Source organism: Podarcis pityusensis (genome assembly GCF_964106645.2).
Source record: "Podarcis pityusensis genome assembly, chromosome: 7".
Lineage (NCBI taxonomy): Eukaryota > Metazoa > Chordata > Lepidosauria > Squamata > Lacertidae > Podarcis > Podarcis pityusensis.
Genome location: NC_138031.1, coordinates 80,244,198 through 80,263,920, shown reverse-complemented (window position 1 = coordinate 80,263,920; position 19,723 = coordinate 80,244,198). Strand labels below are relative to the sequence as shown.

Genomic DNA, 19,723 nt, shown 5'->3' with positions numbered 1-19,723 from the left:
GGAATCTAAGGTTGATGCTTTAACAGACATGCCCTGGGATCAGAAATGTTGTGTAATGTCACAAGTTGCGGTTCCTTACAACTTATCCTCCAGGCAATCACATTTTTTCTTGGTCTTTCAGGCAATTCTCCAGAGGACGGTCCTGTATTGCTGTATGAAACACCTGAGCCGTAGTGTGTTGCATGGGGAATCTTTGGGAAACTTGACCCATGTCTGTTTAGAATTTTAGGCTTATAATGGTGGAACCATGTTTTTGCCACTTGCCACAACTATAGGAGCACTCCCGTGTTCCTAAAACAGCCTTGGTATTCTCATTTCATTGACATAACTTTGTCAACAGAATGCCATCCTCGCTAAACAATGCTGGATTCCCTCCTGACCAACCTACATCTTCCTCCATCAAACATACAAACAAACAAACAAACAAACAAACCCAGCTATCTGTTTCTCTTGCATCCACTGTGCCTGCGGAGGATCCTGAACCAGGTGGAAGCTTTACCTACATGTTGGTACCAGGCTCTGGCCATAGGAGGAAGCAAGACAGTCATCTCTTAACAACAGTACGTCCGAGTGTGTGAATTAGTACTGCCTGACTGGTACCAAAGGCTCCAGCTCAGATCTTCTCACTCATCTGACCATCACGTAGATTTTGGTGTTGTGATAACCATTTGCTTCATTTTTGCCTTACTCTTCAGTTTGACACAAGGTGGACCTGATACTATGGCACTTGTATTACTTCCCATTACATCACACACCTCACTCGCTCACCTTGTTGTGGTGAGTGGGCTTGCATGTTCCTATGACCCTTGTGAGCGAAGCCATCGGGAGTATCGTACTCCCAGCAGGGTCACCCAAGGCAGTAAGGTCAAAGGGGAGGAACTAGACAAAGAATGATCCAAGAAGTCCTCAACAGCAGAACAGGCAGAAGATAACAAGCGGCACGTTACAACAGCTCTGAAGGTGGATGAAGGCTGCAGCAGATAAGAATGTACCAGTCATCATGATACTCATGCCATCGGAATAGAGCCTTACTGTGAAGACTGTGCATTGGTCAGCGTGCACTGATCTACACACATAAAACAAATCCACGTGCAGGCATCTTCCAAAAACCCATCCCAAACCCAAAAAAGTCTCATAGCGATTGGCAAATAGTAACGGGGGCAGGACCGTGAAATCTGGAAGCCCCTAGTCCTAAACCAGCACATGGCCGGTGGATACAGATTCAGTCATTCTGACTCAAGGAATGAAGCTGTTGAGCAGCTTGGCAGCTGTATCCATGACTGAACAGTCCTATTTAGGATCCACTCTGCTCACCCCGTAAAGGAGGAGAGGCTAGAAAAGGTGCCCTAGGAAGGCACGTCACCGTGATCAACTCCCACCCAGAAACCTATGACCCCACTGCGGAAGGGCGTGTGAATTCAGAATTGGATTCCACAGTCACTTACGGACTCACTGTTAAGATTACGTTCATGGAAGAAAATCTTACTCAGCTACGAGTGATTGCCAAAGAAGACAATGACATCCACACATTTGCTTATTTACAAGCCACAGCACCCAGGCAGAGAGTAAGGGGACTGATAAGGCATATCAAGCAGATAAAACTTCGCAACTAAAGGTAAACACTGCCCATTTCACTACCACATCATGCTGCTCACAGCTGATAGGGAGGGGAGGAATACGCCTGCCGTTAATACCTGGAGTGCACACTCAACAGCAAGTGTTTACCTTCACAGTACTAAGGAAGCCCTGATATTGGTGGTCTGACCTTCATCCCCCCAAAGGCTAACATTCCGGATTTAAGGGTGGGCTCAAGCCATGAACCATGCACTTGCTCCCTCATTTCCTTGAGTCAATAGCTGAAGACTCAGCCCATTACCTTTCCAAATAATCCACCAGTGTCGCTTTCAGTTCAAGCTACAGTTCATCGGCAGCGATACAGAGAGTAGGCACAAAAGGACATTTTATTTTTATCAGAACTTAGTCTTTGTGACAAATACAACCATGTGTCAACGTTACTTCCAATGTCTAATGAATTACTACAGGCAGACGGCAGGCACATTTTGTCACAGAGTTAACAGCTGTTTTTAAGCGACAGCAAAGGCTATATAACTGCTAACTTTCTAAAGATGTGGAAGGCTAGCACGATGGCAGGCAGAGAAATAGCACTGTTACCTTGTCAACTTTAGCAACTTCTGTGAAGGATCTCTATTAACACCAAGGGCCATGATGTTGCAGAAATGAACGCACTTTGTGAATGCTTCCCAGCTGCCCTTCTGTACATCTGTACATCAGTCAGGTTAGAACTCCCAGTGGGTTTGCACAGTACTGCTATGATGAAGCCATAAGGTAACCTATTTAACAGGGGCGTAGACCCTGTCAAAGGAACCAAGCAGCTCTGAGGTCTCCCTCCTCCAAATTACCGTTGCCAGAGATCTGTTCTTGAAAAAGGGAAGGGGGGGGAGCTGCAAAGCACAGATTCACCCCCTCCTTTCCTTCCTAGCTCTGTTTTATAGGCAGCAAATGATCCCTCCAAGCTCAGATTTGCTTCCCCTGCCTACTGGCTCCATTTTATTTAGACTCCTACAAGAACGGGAAATGCCTCTCTCATCCTTAAGCTAAATATAACACTCCATAAAAACAGATTATAAACTTTTTTTTAAAAAAAAGGGTATCATAAACCAAAGAACCAGCAACCATTTCAGACATTTATGGAAGCACTAGCCAGGAGTACAAGAACTGCACAACTTGTTCTGTATCACCAAGGGAGCTATGGGCTTGTATTTCTCAAAACCGTAGCCCCACAATGTCACATATCAAGCCAGTACTTATTACTAAGCATTTATTAAGCTGCATCCTAACCCGCAGCAACCTAGTTTCTCAGCATTAACTGCAAAATAACAATAGTTGGCTATGGGTATTTCTAGCCGACTTTCCAGATGAATAGTTATGGCCCAGATTGATCTAGAAGGGAAGTGGTTTTCTGTTGTGAAATATACAACAAGCTCCCCAGCTCACCTCACCTCTCTTTCTTAATGTGACATGGAGACACAAGCTTTTTCTCACACATGCCTGAATGTGGAAACTCATGGGCAGTTGACATTCATGGTTTCTACCACATCTGCATTCGTGGAAGCACTGGCCAAGATTCAAATAGGATAAAAATTAATTTGACGTAGTAAATAATTTTAGCTTTTCAAGTAATTTCAAAATGCACTGTTCTTTAACAAAAAAAATATAAATGATATCCCCGTGCCGTTGGGCTTATTCACCACAATATTGGAAGTCAAGAGCAGACTTATTTCTTGGAAGTAACTGAGCAGAATACTGTCTGCGTATTTTCATCTTGAATGCTCATCAGTAAGAGAAAAAAGACTTCTTCCTTTAAAAAGAATCTAACATTCAGGGAACAGCCTGGAATATCCCTGAGGAGTTAAGTCCCTGCACTGCAAAATAAAATCACTCATTGCTCTCATTGCTACAATCCTACTACTATATAGCAGTTCCAAATGAAGAGACTAGGTAAAGACCACAATTCAAAGCTGCATGCATTTCAGCAATTTAATGCTAGAGGTAGCTTAACCAGCGATTTCCCTACTCTTTCTCCAACTTTTCAGTATCATGTTATCAATGCACTTCAAAAACATCCTTTGTTACATCCCCATTGCCTTCTTTTAGCTCTTTTCCTGCCGATCAGGGTTCCCCACGCCCCCAGCAAGATCACTATGTTGTATCTGTCGTATCTGGATGCCGTCATCGCTAAAATCTGCCAGTATGCTACAATATCAACTTTCAAGAAGATGCAGCCTCGTGAGTATGCAGGATTTGTCCTTCGTCTGTTCTTGATACATAATTGTGCAATTAAGGCTGCATCGCTATGGCAATATCACCATCACGTCACATCGTCTGTCAAATTTATATATTCATTGATGCCGCATCAGTCACAAAGGTTTAAGAACTCCCAGCTCTGATGTCTTTTGTAGTCATTCATAACGTTGGACTGACAGTATAATTCCTAACAGGTAACAGACATTTGCCAGGTAATAATTTAAATTCTAGGGCACTATGCTAAGGTACCGGTAACTATGGCTTCCTACATACTGGGACCCTAAAATAAACTGCAGGTAGTCAAGGCCTACTTATGCAAGCCCACAGCAAAAATCACAGACTTACAGTACCATATACCCTCTGAATTGTGAATATTTAGGACACAGGCATTTTAATGAACCTCCATTTCCCACAAGATACAAACTGGCCATAGTTATAAGAAGGCTTCTGTTTAGCAATGCCAAATGGCATTGACAGCAGAGGTAACTGTTTGTTCAAGGAAAAAATAGGTACTGTGTATAGAAAGGAAAATTCATTGGATGCCATGGAATTATTATTATTATTGGCAGCCCTGTATAAGGATTTTTTAAAAATGTTTCTTATTATATATTTTTTATATGCTGGAAGCTGCCCAGAGTAGCTGGGGCAACCCAATCAGATGGGCAGGGTACAAATAATAAAATTATTATTAAAAATTGTTAAGATCCGCAAACGAATTTAAGGATCAGGGCTGTACCTGAACTTTAAAAAGACAACTTGATTGATTTTCTTACGCAGGAATTTGCAGACTTTTGGAACACAGATTTGGAGAAGGATAACTTCAAGATAGTGAGTGCTTTCAGGCTCGGAAGAGGAGGGAAGAAGAACAGGGTGAGAGACTGTTTGATCACCCTCCGAACAAAAGAGGAGAGAGACAAAATCTTGAGTCTGCACTTCCAGAAGACTTTGGAAATACACCAGTCAAAAGTGGAGATATTTAAGGACATTCCGAAATATCTTTTGGACCTTAGGTCCAATTATAGAGATTTGGTTGCCCTGCTGAGAAATAACAAAATCATCTTTAGGTGGGAATTCCCCCAAGGCCTTTCTTTTAGCTTCAAAGGAAGAAAAATAAAAATAAGATCAGAGGACGACAAAGTAAGATTTTTGAGAGACCACGGTGAAGACCTCCAGAAAGAAGCTGGAGAAGAGCCAGGAATACTAGAAAGCCACTCCCGACCTAAGGAGGGGGAGGGGTTGCGGGCTCACGCCCCTGACTACATTCTCGTGGGGCTGGCGCCAGCCCCACGGGACTCAGGGATTCCCCAAACTAATTATTATTCATTATCCCACAGCGCTGGCCAATCGGCAGGCGCTAGGGGCGGGCTTACAATGGGGCACTTAAGGTCGGGGAAGCCCTGGCTCGCCCCTTTTCCTTCCTTGCAGCAGCTGCGGTTTTTCCCACCCACCCGCCCTCTAGGTTTGCATTTGGACTTTGCTATGGGCTTCGGCTGGTCGCCGCAAGGGGCCTGGTAGGAGTTTTTCCATTTGGCTAATTGGCTGTATTTTGAAGCCACTTGGTTTTTTCGCCTACCTCGTAGCAAAACGTCACAACTCCTCGGTTTTGGCGGTAGGCATTGGCAGGGGTATTGTTATGCAAATGAAGTTGGGGGGGAGGAACGCCATCACCTCCCCCAAATCGTGAAGGGTAGTTCGTTAAAGGACTCCGGGGGGCGTCGCCTCGTCCGAAACCTACGGAGGCTAGGGCCTAAAGCGCGCCCCCGAGCGGTAACCCCTTGGGGAGCGCCTAGGGATGTGCATCTCGGGGGCTCCCCCTGTTGGTGCTTAACCCTTCCCGGTTAGACCGGATAGTCTGTTAGGGCCAATGCCTAAAGCCAATACCACTCTTACCTGTAATCAATAAAGTTGTGGCCATTTTCGCCCATTAACTTAAATTCTGGTGTCCGGTGTCTTTATTTATTCCATCCGTGGGAAGGGGCGGGAATTGCCACGCAAAGAGGAATTTTAGACATACCAAAACTACCTTTTGAATTAAGAGACCACCTGGAGAAGGTGATACCACCTACAGAACAGGAACAAGCACTTGGTGCAGTTGGAGGAAAGTAAAGTAACTACATCATGGCTCTGCAACTACTAAGCTGGAATTGTAATGGTCTGAACTCCCCTCAGAAAAGGAAATCTGTGTTTCATCTACTAAAAAAGGAACAATTGGACTTGATTTGTTTACAGGAAACACATGTAACAAGGCTACACAGGAAAGTATTGATCAATAAAAGATTGGGCCAGGAATTTATCTCTTCGGATAAAGTTAAAAAAAGAGGAGTAGTGATTTATGCAAAGGAGAGACTATTACCGAAATTTATCTTCAAAGATGACCAAGGAAGATTTGTGGCAATTGAAATTCAAATACAAGGAAAGAAAATTTTAATAGTAGGAGTTTATGCACCAAATGAGGGGAAATCTGAATTCTTTAAAAAGTTGCATGAGACCTTGATGGACTATTTGGATTATAATGTGATTTTGATGGGAGATATGAACGGAGTGGTATCTACACATATGGACAAGGCACAAAGACAGGTAGTCACTAAGGATGGTAGACTACCGAAAACCTTTTTTGAGATGACAGACAACTTGGACTTAGTCGATATTTGGAGAACAAAGAATCCCTTGGCTAGAGAGGGAACCTTCTTCTCTGAAACCAAACTGACTTGGACAAGAATTGACCAAATATGGGTAACTAGAGGAATGGCACCAAAGACAAGAAAAGTGGAAATCTGCCCAAAAACCTGCTCCGACCATAATGCTGTTAAGATGGAAATGAAACTAACACCAACCGATTCCTTCAGATGGAGGATGAATGACACCTTATTTAGAGATGAAGAAGTGATTAAGAAGGCCCAAAACATCCTTGAGAGACTATTTTGAGATAAATATGAACACCAATGTTGAAAAAAGAGTAATCTGGGACGCAAGCAAAGCTGTTATGAGAGGGTTCTTGATACAACAGAATGCATTAAAGAAGAGAATCCAAAATGAGAAGAAGGATAAAATATTGGAGAAAATAAAGGAAAGTGAAAAGAAATTGAGAGCAAAACCAAAGTCGCAAGAGATATTGAAAGAAATAAAGTTATATCAAGTACAATATATGAAAATGATGAATCAGGAGATAGAATGGAAAATTAAACAAATGAGACAAAAGACATTTGAGTCGGCTAATAAATGTGGGAAATTGTTGGCTTGGCAAATGAAAAAAGACAAAACCTAAATACTATTATAAATTTAGAAGTGGAAGGAAGGAATATACAGAACCCAGCTGAGATTAGAAACTGTTTCCAGAGGTACTTTAAACAACTATATACACAAGGGCCACAGAAAGAAATTGACGTAGACCGATTTTTGAAAACAAATGGATTACAAAAAATCTCTCAAGAAAATAAATTAATGTTGAACTATAAAATAACCGAACAGGAGGTAGAAGGTGCCATTCAGAATATGCAACTAGGAAAATCTCCAGGACCGGATGGACTGACTTCTAGATATTACAGATCTTTAAAAGAATGGCTAGTACAACCTTTAAAAGAAGTCTGTAATGAAATAATGGGTGGAAAAAGGGCACCATAGTCGTGGAAAGAAGCGTATATTACACTTGTACCGAAAACAGAGACTGAAAAGACCCAGCTTAAGAACTACCGCCCCATATCACTGCTCAATGTGGATTACAAAATCTTTGCAGACATTTTGGCTAAAAGACTAAAAAGAGTGCTAGTGGAAGAGATACATAAAGACCAAGCAGGCTTTCTCCCGGGTAGACATCTATCTGATAATGTGAGAAACATAATCAATATTTTAGAAAAATTACAAGTGAACATAAATACTAAGGCAGTTCTGATATTTGTGGACGCGGAGAAAGCTTTTGACAACATTTCTTGGAGTTTTATGAAGAAGAACCTACAGGGGATGGGGGTAGGCCAAGGTTTTGAAAACGGTGTAAGTGCAATTTATTCAGAACAAAAGGCTAAATTAATTGTAAATAACGTGGTGACGGAAGAATTTAAGATAGAAAAAGGGACACGACAAGGTTGCCCAATCTCCCCATTGCTTTTTATATCGGTCCTGGAGGTCCTGCTGAATATGATTAGAAGGGACCAGTTGGTTAAAGGTATACAAGTCGGAGCTAAACAGTACAAGTTGAGAGCATCTGCAGATGACTTAGTATTGACGTTACAGGAGCCAGAATCTAGTACTAAAAGGGTTTTGGAACTGATTCAAGAATTTGGTCAGGTTGCAGGATTTAAACTGAATAAGTCAAAAACAAAGGTCTTAGAGAAAAATTTAACTACGATGGAGAGAGAGAGGTTTCAGAATGAGACAGGTTTAACAGTGGTTAAGAAAGTGAAATACCTGGGGATTAACATGACAGCTAAAAATGGGAATCTATTTAAAGACAATTATGAAAAATGTTGGGCTGAAGTGAAAAAAGATTTAGAAATTTGGTCAAACTTGAAGCTTTCACTGCTAGGCCGTATTGCTGCGATAAAAATGAATGTATTGCCTAGAATGTTGTTTTTGTTTCAAACATTACAAGTTTTGGACAAAATGGATTGCTTCAAGAAGTGGCAGAGAGATATTTCTAGATTTGTCTGGCAGGGCAAGAAGCCCAGAATAAAATTTAAAATATTAACGGATGCAAAGGAAAGAGGTGGATTTGCCCTGCCAGACCTTAAACTTTATTATGAATCAGCAGCTTTTTGCTGGCTGAAAGAATGGCTGCTTCTTGAAAACACAGACATTTTGGACTTAGAAGGTTTCAATAATGTATTTGGATGGCATGCATATTTGTGGTATGACAAAGTCAAAGCACATAAAGCATTTAAGAATCATATTGTCAGGAAAGCATTGTTTAATGTCTGGATAAGATATAAGGATTTATTGGAAAATAAAACCCCAAGGTGGTTGTCACCGATGGAAGCGAAAGCACTGAAAAAGCTCAATATGGAGGCCAAATGGCCGAAATATTGGGAAATTCTGGAACAAGAGGGAGACAGATTGAAACTGCAGAGTTTTGAGAAACTAAAAAACAAAGAGCGAGATTGGCTTCATTATTATCAGATAATGGAGGCTGTGATGGGACGATGAGCTGCTTGTGCGTAAAATCCGAGTCCCTCAGAGTTTGGTCAAGTTTGCAAACCTCTGTCTGTAACGGAGCCCCTTAAACATGGCTCTGTCAGTCGCTTGCAGATTCCGACAGTGGTTGCTTTCGGAATCGCTTCCAACATAAAAGCTCCTTAACGGAAACACGTCTTCTGGACTCTCTGCGTGACAGTTTCCGGCGAGGAGTGGGTGTCCCTACAGGGGGTCCTGAAACCTCCCCACTGTTTTCGCTGGAAGTGTCTCGGAGCCATCCCTCCTGCTCAGCTCTTCTCCCCCTACTGGTTCCCTCTTCAGCTGCTGAGTCTCTCCCAACCTGTGTGAGCCCTTCCACCTCCCTTCCTTCCGATGGCAGTTCCCTGACAGGAGGCATATAATTCGGCAAGAAAATTGGCTTCCAGGTGGAAAAATCAAAATTGGAAACAGAACTGTTAGAACCCAAAACTAAGACTTTATCAAAGATGTATAACTTGCTGTTGAAATGGAATACTCAGGATGAAACGGCGAAATCTGCTATGATTAAATGGGCACAAGACGTTGGACATAACATAATGATGGCTGACTGGGAACAGTTATGGACCACAGGTATGAAGTTTACGGCATGCAATGCCTTAAGAGAGAATATTATGAAAATGATATACAGGTGGTACATGACACCAGTCAAGCTTGCAAAAATCTATCATTTGCCCGATAATAAATGTTGGAAATGTAAAGAAACTGAAGGTACATTCTTTCACCTTTAGTGGACGTGCCCAAGGATTAAGGCTTTCTGGGAGATGATCTATAATGAATTGAAAAAGGTATTTAAATATACCTTCTTGAAGAAACCAGAGGCCTTTCTTCTGGGCATAGTCGGCCAATTGGTGTTAAAGAAGGATAGAACTTTCTTTATGTATGCCACAACAGCAGCAAGAATACTTATTGATAAGTATTGGAAGACACAAGATCTACCCACTCTGGAAGAATGGCAGATGAAGGTGATGGACTACATGGATATATATATAATATATATAATATATAAAAATTGTTAAGATCCAAGTACAGGCAAATACTCTTTGGTGAGAGAACCTCCCAGCAGAGATTTAAAATCACAAAAATATTCAGAAAAGGAAAGCATGGAAATATGGGCTGTTAGACCTTTAAAATATGCCCTTCTGAGTTCCAAATCTTTCCTCAGGATAGGAAAAGACCACACAATTAGACAAAGGTCAAATATTTAGGAGTGTGGATAATGCCCAAGCATATTAATGTTTTTAAGGACAATAATAAAAAAGTATGGAAAGAGATTCAGAGAAACACTTCCAAGTTGGGGAAGGATGAATTTGGGAAGAATATCAGCCATAAAGATGAATGCACTACCAAAAATGTTATTTTTATTTCAAAGAATTCTGATGATCAGCAACACAGGATGCTTCAAGGATTGGCAAAGAGATATTATGAGATTTATCTGGCAGGGAAAGAAACCAGGAATAAAATATAAATTACTAGTGGATTTGAAGGAAAGAGGTGGCTTCTCCCTGCCAGACTTAAGATTATATTATGAGGCATCCTGTCTTTGCTGGTTAAAGGAATGGTTGACATTGAATAATACGCTGGTTTTGATTTTAGAAGGACTTTTAAAAGCTAAGGTACACAAAAGTTTTACAAATCATACTATTAAGAGAAATTTGTACAAGGTATGGGAGAAATACTAAATTTTTTTAGAAAGAAATACACCATGGTGGCTTTCCCCACTCAAACCGATATAAATGAAAAATGGGAAGGGGGGGGGGGGACTGGGCGACATACAGGGATTTATTAACAGAAAAGGACTGGGAAATAGCATTAAAGAGGTTTGAAGAATTAGATCAACAAGTAATTGATTGTTTACAATATTTTCAACTCAATGAAGTTTTCAAGGCGGATAAAAGGATTTGTTTTTTTAATCAAACCTCGCAATTTGAAAGAGAGTTACTAAGGAATAATGATAAAATTACTTCCAAAATGTACAAACTATTATTAGAATAGGAGACGAAAGACGAGCAAGTAAAGTTGGTCATGATTCACTGGTGAAGCGATATATGCCATAATATTGAAATGGCTGCATGGGAGAAGTTATGGAATGTAGATCTGAAGTTTACACTAAAAGAAAACTACATGATAACGATGTAGAATCTTTATTTGCTTAAGCCACTAGCTATAGCAACAGAATAAAATAAAATATACTGACGATAGAGGTAAAAACTTAACTATCCAAAATACATTTTGGAAGTTTACATCAATAATCAATAATCAAATAACAGATGATAATGATGTGTAGATGGTATTTAATTCCTAGCAGATTGGCAAAAATGTATAAATCAAAATCAAACACATGATGGCAATATAAAGAAAAAGAAGTTATTTTTTTACCATACGTGGTGGTCTTGTAAGGGAGTAAAGGTTTTCTGGGAAATGATTTATAACGAATGGAAGAAAATGTTTAAGATAATTGTTAATTAAAAAAACAAGCTTTTCTTCTAGGGATTGTAGGTACTGAGATTCCAAAAGACAAAAAATAAATTAAAAAATTCTGCTTCTTCATGCTCAGCCCTGCAGCTCCGTCAGAGAGAGGAAGGTGGGTGGCAAGGCTGCTGCCCACTGTCCTGGACTGTGGTGCCTGAGTGCATCCCCTGTCCCTTCTTGCAAGGCGAGCCACAGGGGGCTCCCTCCGCACCCCGCACCCCTTGTTGGCACACAGCATGTGGCGTTTCCTTACACTCCGCCACTGGGGATTGATAGGCAACATTATGACGTAGTCTTCATGTTGTGGGTTTTAAAACATACACACAAAGAAGTCCCCTTTTCAGAATTTATTAAAATAGTCCAGGGTGGCTTGGGCTACAAGCTGAAAACTGATAGCTTACCTGTTGTGAAGGTGCCTTAATTATTATTTCCATGCCTTTTGAGTCAGCAACTAAGTGAGTCCCATAGATTGACAGGCATTTTGCATTATTGGACTTTTAGTACAAGCCCCACTGTAAAAGTCCTTTGTTCCCCCACCCTACTTTTAACTTCTAAGGTTCCATTATGTGCACAATTGGAGTAGGTCCCTTTGAAGTCAGTAGACCTCTCTTCTGAGCAAGCATGCATAGGATCAGGCTGTTCATCTGGTTTTCTTACTGATGTGATGTGATAAGCAATCCTATGCATATTCACTTGCCCAGTGAAATATACAAAAAAATGCCTTATATTAAATGACTGCCATTGTGCTTATCTCTCTGCTTTAGTGCCCACTACCTATAGTGGCTTTTGTCCCTCTCTGCTGATCAGTTTGGGAGTTTGGAGGCTGATGCTAGAATTCTTGATCTGTAATAGATGTACATTTGTACTTTTAGATGCAGGCCATTTCAGTATATGGTTCATAGTAACCTGTAGGCAACTGGTTCCTTGAGCCACCATTTAGATTCTGACTCCATCCCAGTCACTGTTTCCTGTCAGTAGACCTTTAGGTTCTCGTGAAAAGCAGCTCATACAAGCCTAAAGACTGCTCAACCCAGTGCAGAACTATTAATAATAAAAATATCTACATAGTTTTCCAAAGAACAACCTAACATTTTAAAGGTATCAATCAACATATCTATAAGGTGTTGTTCTTACCTGTACCAAATTCCATCCTATTAGGGATTCAGCAATGATGGATGTTACGGTTGTACATACTCCACCAAAAACCATTAGGTGTGTAGGTCCATATTTTATTGCATCGTAGAAGGCTTTAAGTCCCTTTGCATTGTCACACTGAAGGGGAGAAACAAAAATAGCTTAATCACTAAATGCAATTTAGTATTGGCAACATTAATATTTGATCAAAGTTAAGTATTTAGCATAATAAACCACAAACATGCAGCACAATACTCAACAAACAACAAACTTTAAAGTGTTCCTATTGGTCACTTTGAAAGCTACTGATGCAAATGGCTGTAGCTTGCCCTTCCATGTACTAAAACTGAAATCTCAACTTCACAACTAAAGGTCAACACTGCTCATTTCACTAACACGTCATACCTTGGGGGGTACTATTTTTATTTGTTACTAGTTTTGCATATATTTTTTTGTTACTAGTTATGCCTAGGACTTGCCAATAAGAAGGTCGGCAGTTCGAATCCCCGCAACGGGGTGAGCTCCTGTTGTTCGGTCCCTGCTCCTGCCAACCTAGCAGTTCGAAAGCACGTCAAAGTGCAAGTAGATCAATAGGTACCGCTCTGGCGGGAAGGTAAATGGCGTTTCCGTGTGCTGCTCTGGTTCGCCAGAAGCGGCTTTGTCATGCTGCCCACATGACCTGGAAGCTGTACGCCGGCTCCCTTGGCCAATAAAGCGAGATGAGCGCCGCGACTCCAGAGTCGGTCACAACTGGACCTAATGGTCAGGGGTCCTTTTTATGCATTTTTGTATTTTTATATTGTAAACTACCCTGCGATCCGCTGATTAAGGGTGTCATAGAAATTTGATGAGTAAATAAATTCAACAAATGAACAGGCAGAGAATAGGCACGTAAAAAGCCAAGTTCTATACGATTAATTTAATTGTGTAACCACAATCCATCAAAATAAACCACACACCCACCCCCAAGTTTTCCTCCACAGCTGGTTTCCATAGCACTTTCAGTGTTGCTTCAGGCTGAAGCTAGTTTTCATTAATGATATTTTGTAAGGACACTCTCTTCAGACTTTTGCTGTAACAGTTCTTATGTCGTGTCTGTAGCTGGGTGAGGTGTTTGGGCATAAAATGCAAAATAATGTCCCAGATGCCTTTGGGGCATCATCTCACTATCAATGGAGAAGAATGACCAAACTGCAAGTGGACAGAGACATGGGAGCCATCACCAATATGGCCACAACTCCTTCCTGCACAGACTTTACCTTCGTCCATAGCCCAAACAAGGGGAAGAAAAGTGCAACCCTCTGCCCTCAAAACCCTTAACCCAAACATTACAGCTGAGCTACATCTCAGGCAAAAGATCTTGAAGTTAGGAAGCTGCAGGTAGCTCGCTGAAAACTTAAAATGTCATAATTTTAACAGAATACAGAAAACTTTCTCTAGGCCAGGTGCAAATAGGATTCCAAAAAGACTGTACTCCTTTTCAGTGCAGACTGCACTAATTTCAACACTGATAAAATTAAGCACCATTATTCTGGTTCTGATATGAGCTCAGGACAATTTATATCCACCTGACAGTGTCAGAAGCTGACAGATCTGGTGCAGTCACTCATTGAAAAATGCACTTAATGCAGAAGAATTATCCAACCGTGCTTTAATGACTGCAAGAGCCACTACTTTGTGTTCTGTGCTACCAATATATGAGTTTCTTCACACATTGCTTCTCCTGAATCATATTCCAGAGATTTAAGCACACACTTAAAACATAAAGATGATCAACAAGTGCTGGAAAACAATGCAACTCATTCATGCACATACATCAGAGAGCTAAGACTAGCTGCAGGTCTCTTTTGTGTGTCGGCTCAGCAATAAATCTGTAATGTGTGGAATAGCCCCACGTGGAATGAAAAATTAAATATACACAACTTAAAACAGTTGTAGTCGTAGCAATGCTCGCATCCATGTAGCTCGATGTTGCATAAACACAAGGGGATGCAAAACAGTGGTACCTTGGTTTACAACCATAAACTGTTCCAGAGGTCTGTTTGTAAACCAAAACAGGTTGTAACCCAAGCCGTGCTTTCGCCAATGGGGCCTCCCAAAAAAATTTGTTCGTAATCCAGAAAAAATGGGTTGTAATCCAAAAAAAGGTTGCAGACCGGGACACGCACTTCCGGGTTTGACGTGTTTGTTATCCAAAACGTATGCAAACCAAGAAGTATGCAAACCAAGATACCACTGTACAGTGGTACCTCTGGTTGCAAACAGGATCCATTCCGGAGCCCCGCTCGCATCATGAGCAGAACGCAACCCGCGTCTGCGTGTGCCACGATTCGCAGCTTCTGCGCACGCGCGTGATGTCATCCTAAGCATCTGCGCATGCGCGAGCGGCAAAACCCGGAAGTAACCTGTACTTCCAGGTCGCTGCAGGACGCAACCTGAAAAGACATAACCTGAACCGAACGTAAGAGGTATGACTGTATTACATTTTCAAAGTGTATGTGAAGAAGTTTGTAAACAAGTGTTTCCATACTGTTTCCAAAATTTGTTGCAGAATTTGCAATTCTGTATACACTTCCATGAAAGAAAGCCCCACTTATCACAGTATGTTACTGAAACAGTGCACTAAACTGTTTCATGCTTTCAGCTGCATGCTTTAATGTTTTCTGACAATTTAGTTTTAGTTTAGCTTTTGACCGGCACTATGTAATGCTCACCACCCTCATCACCAGGGAAAGATCTCCAGGGTACCATGATGTCCACAGGCACCATGTTGGAAACCCCTGCCTTTGTCCTGGGTGAAAGGATATATGTAATAAATCGAGACATACGCTCTTATGAATATTCAATATATGCTCTTTGGAGGTCTCACATGTGGAGATTGTCCAAAGCTTGGTTACCTGCAACCCTTTCAACGAGAAATACTGAGGAATGAATCTGGGGTCTTCTGTATCCAAAGTCTGCATTCTGCTTCACCATATTAGCAGCATAATCCAGGCCTCTCCATCCAGACTTTGGGAGTCTCCCTAGGCCAGGGGTAGGCAACCTAAGGCCCGGGGGCCGGATGCGGCCCAATCGCCTTCTCAATCCGGCTCGTAGACAGTCCGGGAATCAGTGTCTTTTTACATGAGTAGAATGTGTCCTTTTATTTAAAATGCATCTCTGGGTTATTTGTGGAGCACAGGAATTCGTTCATTTTCGCCCCCAAAATATAGTCCGGCCCACCACATGGTCTGAGGGCCAGTGGACTGGCCCATGGCTGAAAAAGGTTGCTGACCCCTACCCTAGGCCATTCCTCTCCACAGGCCAAACCCCTCCTTTTTTATTTCTGATATATAACAACAATTACACAAAAAAGGATACAAAAACAAAATCCCAACTTACACCTCCCCACTCCAGGAAGGGTCGGTCTGTTTGCCAGAGTTCAAAATTAAATGGGATATCAGCTCTGCCCAAGGAATGACAGATTAACAACAACAACCGGGGGGAAGAAAAACATAACATCTCACAAGGACGGGGAAAAACACCACCGACAGAATAATTGCCACACACAGGAAGAACAAGGATATAGCTCGAGTTCCTCACTTGTGGTTTTAATGTGTCAACACAAACAAAAGTTATTAATATAACAGTTGTTGTATAAGGGATTATTATGATGACCCGAATGTGATGGAAATTAATAAGATTTTGTAAAGCAAAAAATAATCAAATCAGGTGGTTGCCATTCTTCAGGGTTATCAGTATTTTATAAAAGGATGCTCTATTTCAACAAAATAATCTACAGCGTTTGTATTATTCAATGCATGCAATCTCTTTTTAAATTTTCTGATACAGCAATGGACCACACATGTTCCAACCCCTTCCGAGATTCTGTGCCATTGGTAGGCATGCTGCTACTAAAATAAAAGCAATCAATTCTTTATAACAAAGGTAAAAATTTTCCTTCTTTAAAAACCCAAACTTGGGGTACATTCCACATGTTGACCAGTAATATAGCTTATTCCTGTAAATATCCTCTGACACAAGGGCTTTATATGCACAAGACATCCACCACACGCAGATATACTATGGCAGTCTCTACAGCACAATAGTAGGGTGGTTTTCTTAATATGGCTACTTAAAATGGAGGATTCCCTGGAAAAGACCCTGATGTTGGGAAATATTGAGGGCACAAGGAGAAGGGGACAGCAGAGGACAAGATGGTTGGACAGTGTTCTCGAAGCTACCAGCATGAGTTTGACCGAACTGTGGGAGGCAGTGGAAGACAGGAGTGCCTGGCGTGCTCTGGTCCATGGGGTCACGAAAAGTCAGACAGGACTAAACAACAACAAATATGGAGGATGGAGAGCAGGTGGCGTGGAAGAAACAGCTGGCTTTAGCACGGCTGGAATGTAGTCTACTTTACAAATGTGAGAGACACACCTAGTGTTCTGCTCACTTTTCACCCACCACAGGCACACAGATCGTGGAAGGTTAAAGAGGTGACTCTCTCCTTAACCAGAGCCCAAAACAAGTATCAAATAAACCAAACATCATCTTCCAGCTCATCCAAAATATTCCTTACCACTCTATATGATTTGGTAACGTAGTGAATAAGTAACAAAAAAATTAATTTAATGTGCTTAATTAAATCAGTCATCTCACTTTAGTAGTCCAATCTCCATTTGTTTTAGGTTGTCCTGGTGCAAGAGGACAGGTTTCCTGCGCCTTTAACATCTGTGCAGATGAGGGGATTTCAGAAAGTGCAGCTAGCATGTCAAGCTATTACTGCTGAAATTCTCTCTTCTGTACAACTATTAAATGCGCAGGAACCCTGTCCTCTTTTTCAGGCCAGCCTAATTACAACCTGCGATGTCAAAAGGAACCACATTGTTGTGATTCACAAAATAATATGTTCAGATTTGTCTCTGTCTCTCTCCCCACCCCCACCCCCCACAGACCATTTACCTCAGGAGAGGCCAGCTGGCCAGGGAGATCAGATGTTTCATATTCAGCAATTACACTAATGCTCTTGCTTAAGCCATATCCATTCACAGAAAAGAGGACCACGTGAATATGTCAGATTATTCAGATTAAATAGGCAAATAAGTAGGGACTTCTCTTTGAATTTAGAACAGTGCTATTTCCCACATTAGATACTGTGACAACCATATTAACAAGTTCAAAGCAGACACATTAGCAAGGGAAAAGTGTTTTCCCTGTATCTCTTGTGAAAGTGTTTGAAGTAAATTAACACATATTTGCATCTTACCATTCTTAATTAAGCCAGTGCTTCAACTATCTTTACCAACACCTTAGGGGTGGTCTCTACATCAGCACAGCAGTATTTCTCCCTGACATGACAACTAAAGTGGGGGGAAACAACTCCCTCAACTCCTCATGCTTCCATAGACTGGTGCAGATGCAACATAAATAATTCCTTAACCATGGTTAAGGAATCAGAAATACTAGGGAGGATTGCAGGCTCCATTCACCTGCCCCATCCTATAGAAATTGTGCCACCAGCCTTAGCCGCATTTAAGAGGATTGTGTCAACAGTAAAATTAGTGCTGTGTAGTGTTGATTCTTAACTATGCTGGCACAACTAGGATTAAGAGGGGTGTGTCAACCTTTGGTTAGTACTATGTAGACTTCACTCTTAACTATGTTTTAACAAGCATCAAGTCTTACTTTCAAAATAACCCTGGCTAGCATTTACCATGGTTGATGTCAAAGCTAACATAAACCTGCGGCTGGAGGGAGGATACATGAAAGACGGGAGACAAACTGGGGAAATCATTGAGTTCACCATGCTTGTTCCCAGTCCCTTTACCTGTGGTTTTAAGATGAACCATGTTAAATCTGCGCTGGCCATATGATAATTCATTTACTCCAAAAGAGGACAGGAACTACTCTTCCTTCTTCCAGTACAACATTCCTAGCTATGTTCACACCAGAAGCAGCCTAGTTCCTGGACACGAAGTCACATTACATTTTAGAATAAAGTTCTGCTGATGTATTGTTTCAGACTGTAGCAAGAAATTTTTGGCAGTGGAAACCAATAATATAATGGGGTTCCCCTGCTAGATACGGCTTCCTTATTATTTAAGCAAGTCATAAAACAATGCCTATCTGTTAGAGGCAAATTGGGGGGGGGGGGCATATTTCTCAAAAACAAAGAGCAAGAATCCACAGCTCTTATCATTTTATCAAGGCCCTTGCTGTCCCATAAACTTTCAGGACATAAGATAGAGGACATACCTGAGGGCTGCCAATCATTGTTAAATGCAAGCCTTAAAAGTCTGCCTCTGAACCTTGATACTTGTGCTGTTTCTTAGCTTTGCAGATTAATTGCTTAAATGAAAAATAGGAATATCTGTTTCTCATTTAGATATTGTTCTTCCCTGGATTTCTACAACTCCCAGCTCAACACTTGCTTTTCCCCCCCAAACCTAATTCTAAATTTCAATCTCTACCTTCAGTCTCACAGTAATGATAATGGGACTACTGATTGCTATCACTGAGCGCCAGGAACCCTCAAAAGGAAAATATTTGGCCTCTGTGAATAGTGGATCTTGATAAGGATTGTTCAAAGCAAATAAGTGTCGTCTTGTTCCGTTACCTATTTTAGTGACAATAACTATTTAATTGTCAACAAGAGACACCATAAACATAAGAAATCTGATCTAGAAGCTACAGAAGTGAACAACTATAGTCTGCCTGTGGGGTTTTGCCATAGAAGTGTTCTAATATGTACAAATCATTGGTGGAGGAGATGGCCCAAACCAGGGGCTCTGAATTAAGTCCTCAAAGCAGGATTGATCAAACAGACAACCCACAACCCAGTGGCCCTACAAAATCTATGTTTTCACACTAAACCAACAGCAACAACTCCAAAACACCTTGTCTACTCTGCAACTTAGCTAATATTGTACAATCGGGTGGACACTGTGAGAACATAATCAAGGAGAGATCAAAGCATGAATGAATAAAGCCACTGTAAAAAGCATCAAAACTTTACAACCATCCCAAGCACAGGCATCGCCGGCCTAAATTGGGAGGCCTAGCAGCCTCCCGATTGGTGGATGGTGAATCTCTGGCTTGGCAGGTTATCCCGCCCACCTTTGCAGCTGGCTGTGGGAAATCCCCAGTCACT

The 19,723-nt window shown here is 41.4% G+C and overlaps 1 protein-coding gene across 1 annotated transcript in view; it reads right to left on the bottom strand.

Moving 5' to 3' along the window:
* The window catches only part of GABBR2 (gamma-aminobutyric acid type B receptor subunit 2), a 305,881-nt gene that overhangs the window by 255,386 nt on the left and 30,772 nt on the right, over nt 1-19,723 (bottom strand). The window contains exon 2 of the mRNA XM_081014706.1: nt 12,592-12,729. Within this exon, the coding sequence (XP_080870832.1) occupies nt 12,592-12,729 (138 nt within the window). The remainder of the gene's footprint in view (nt 1-12,591; nt 12,730-19,723) is intronic.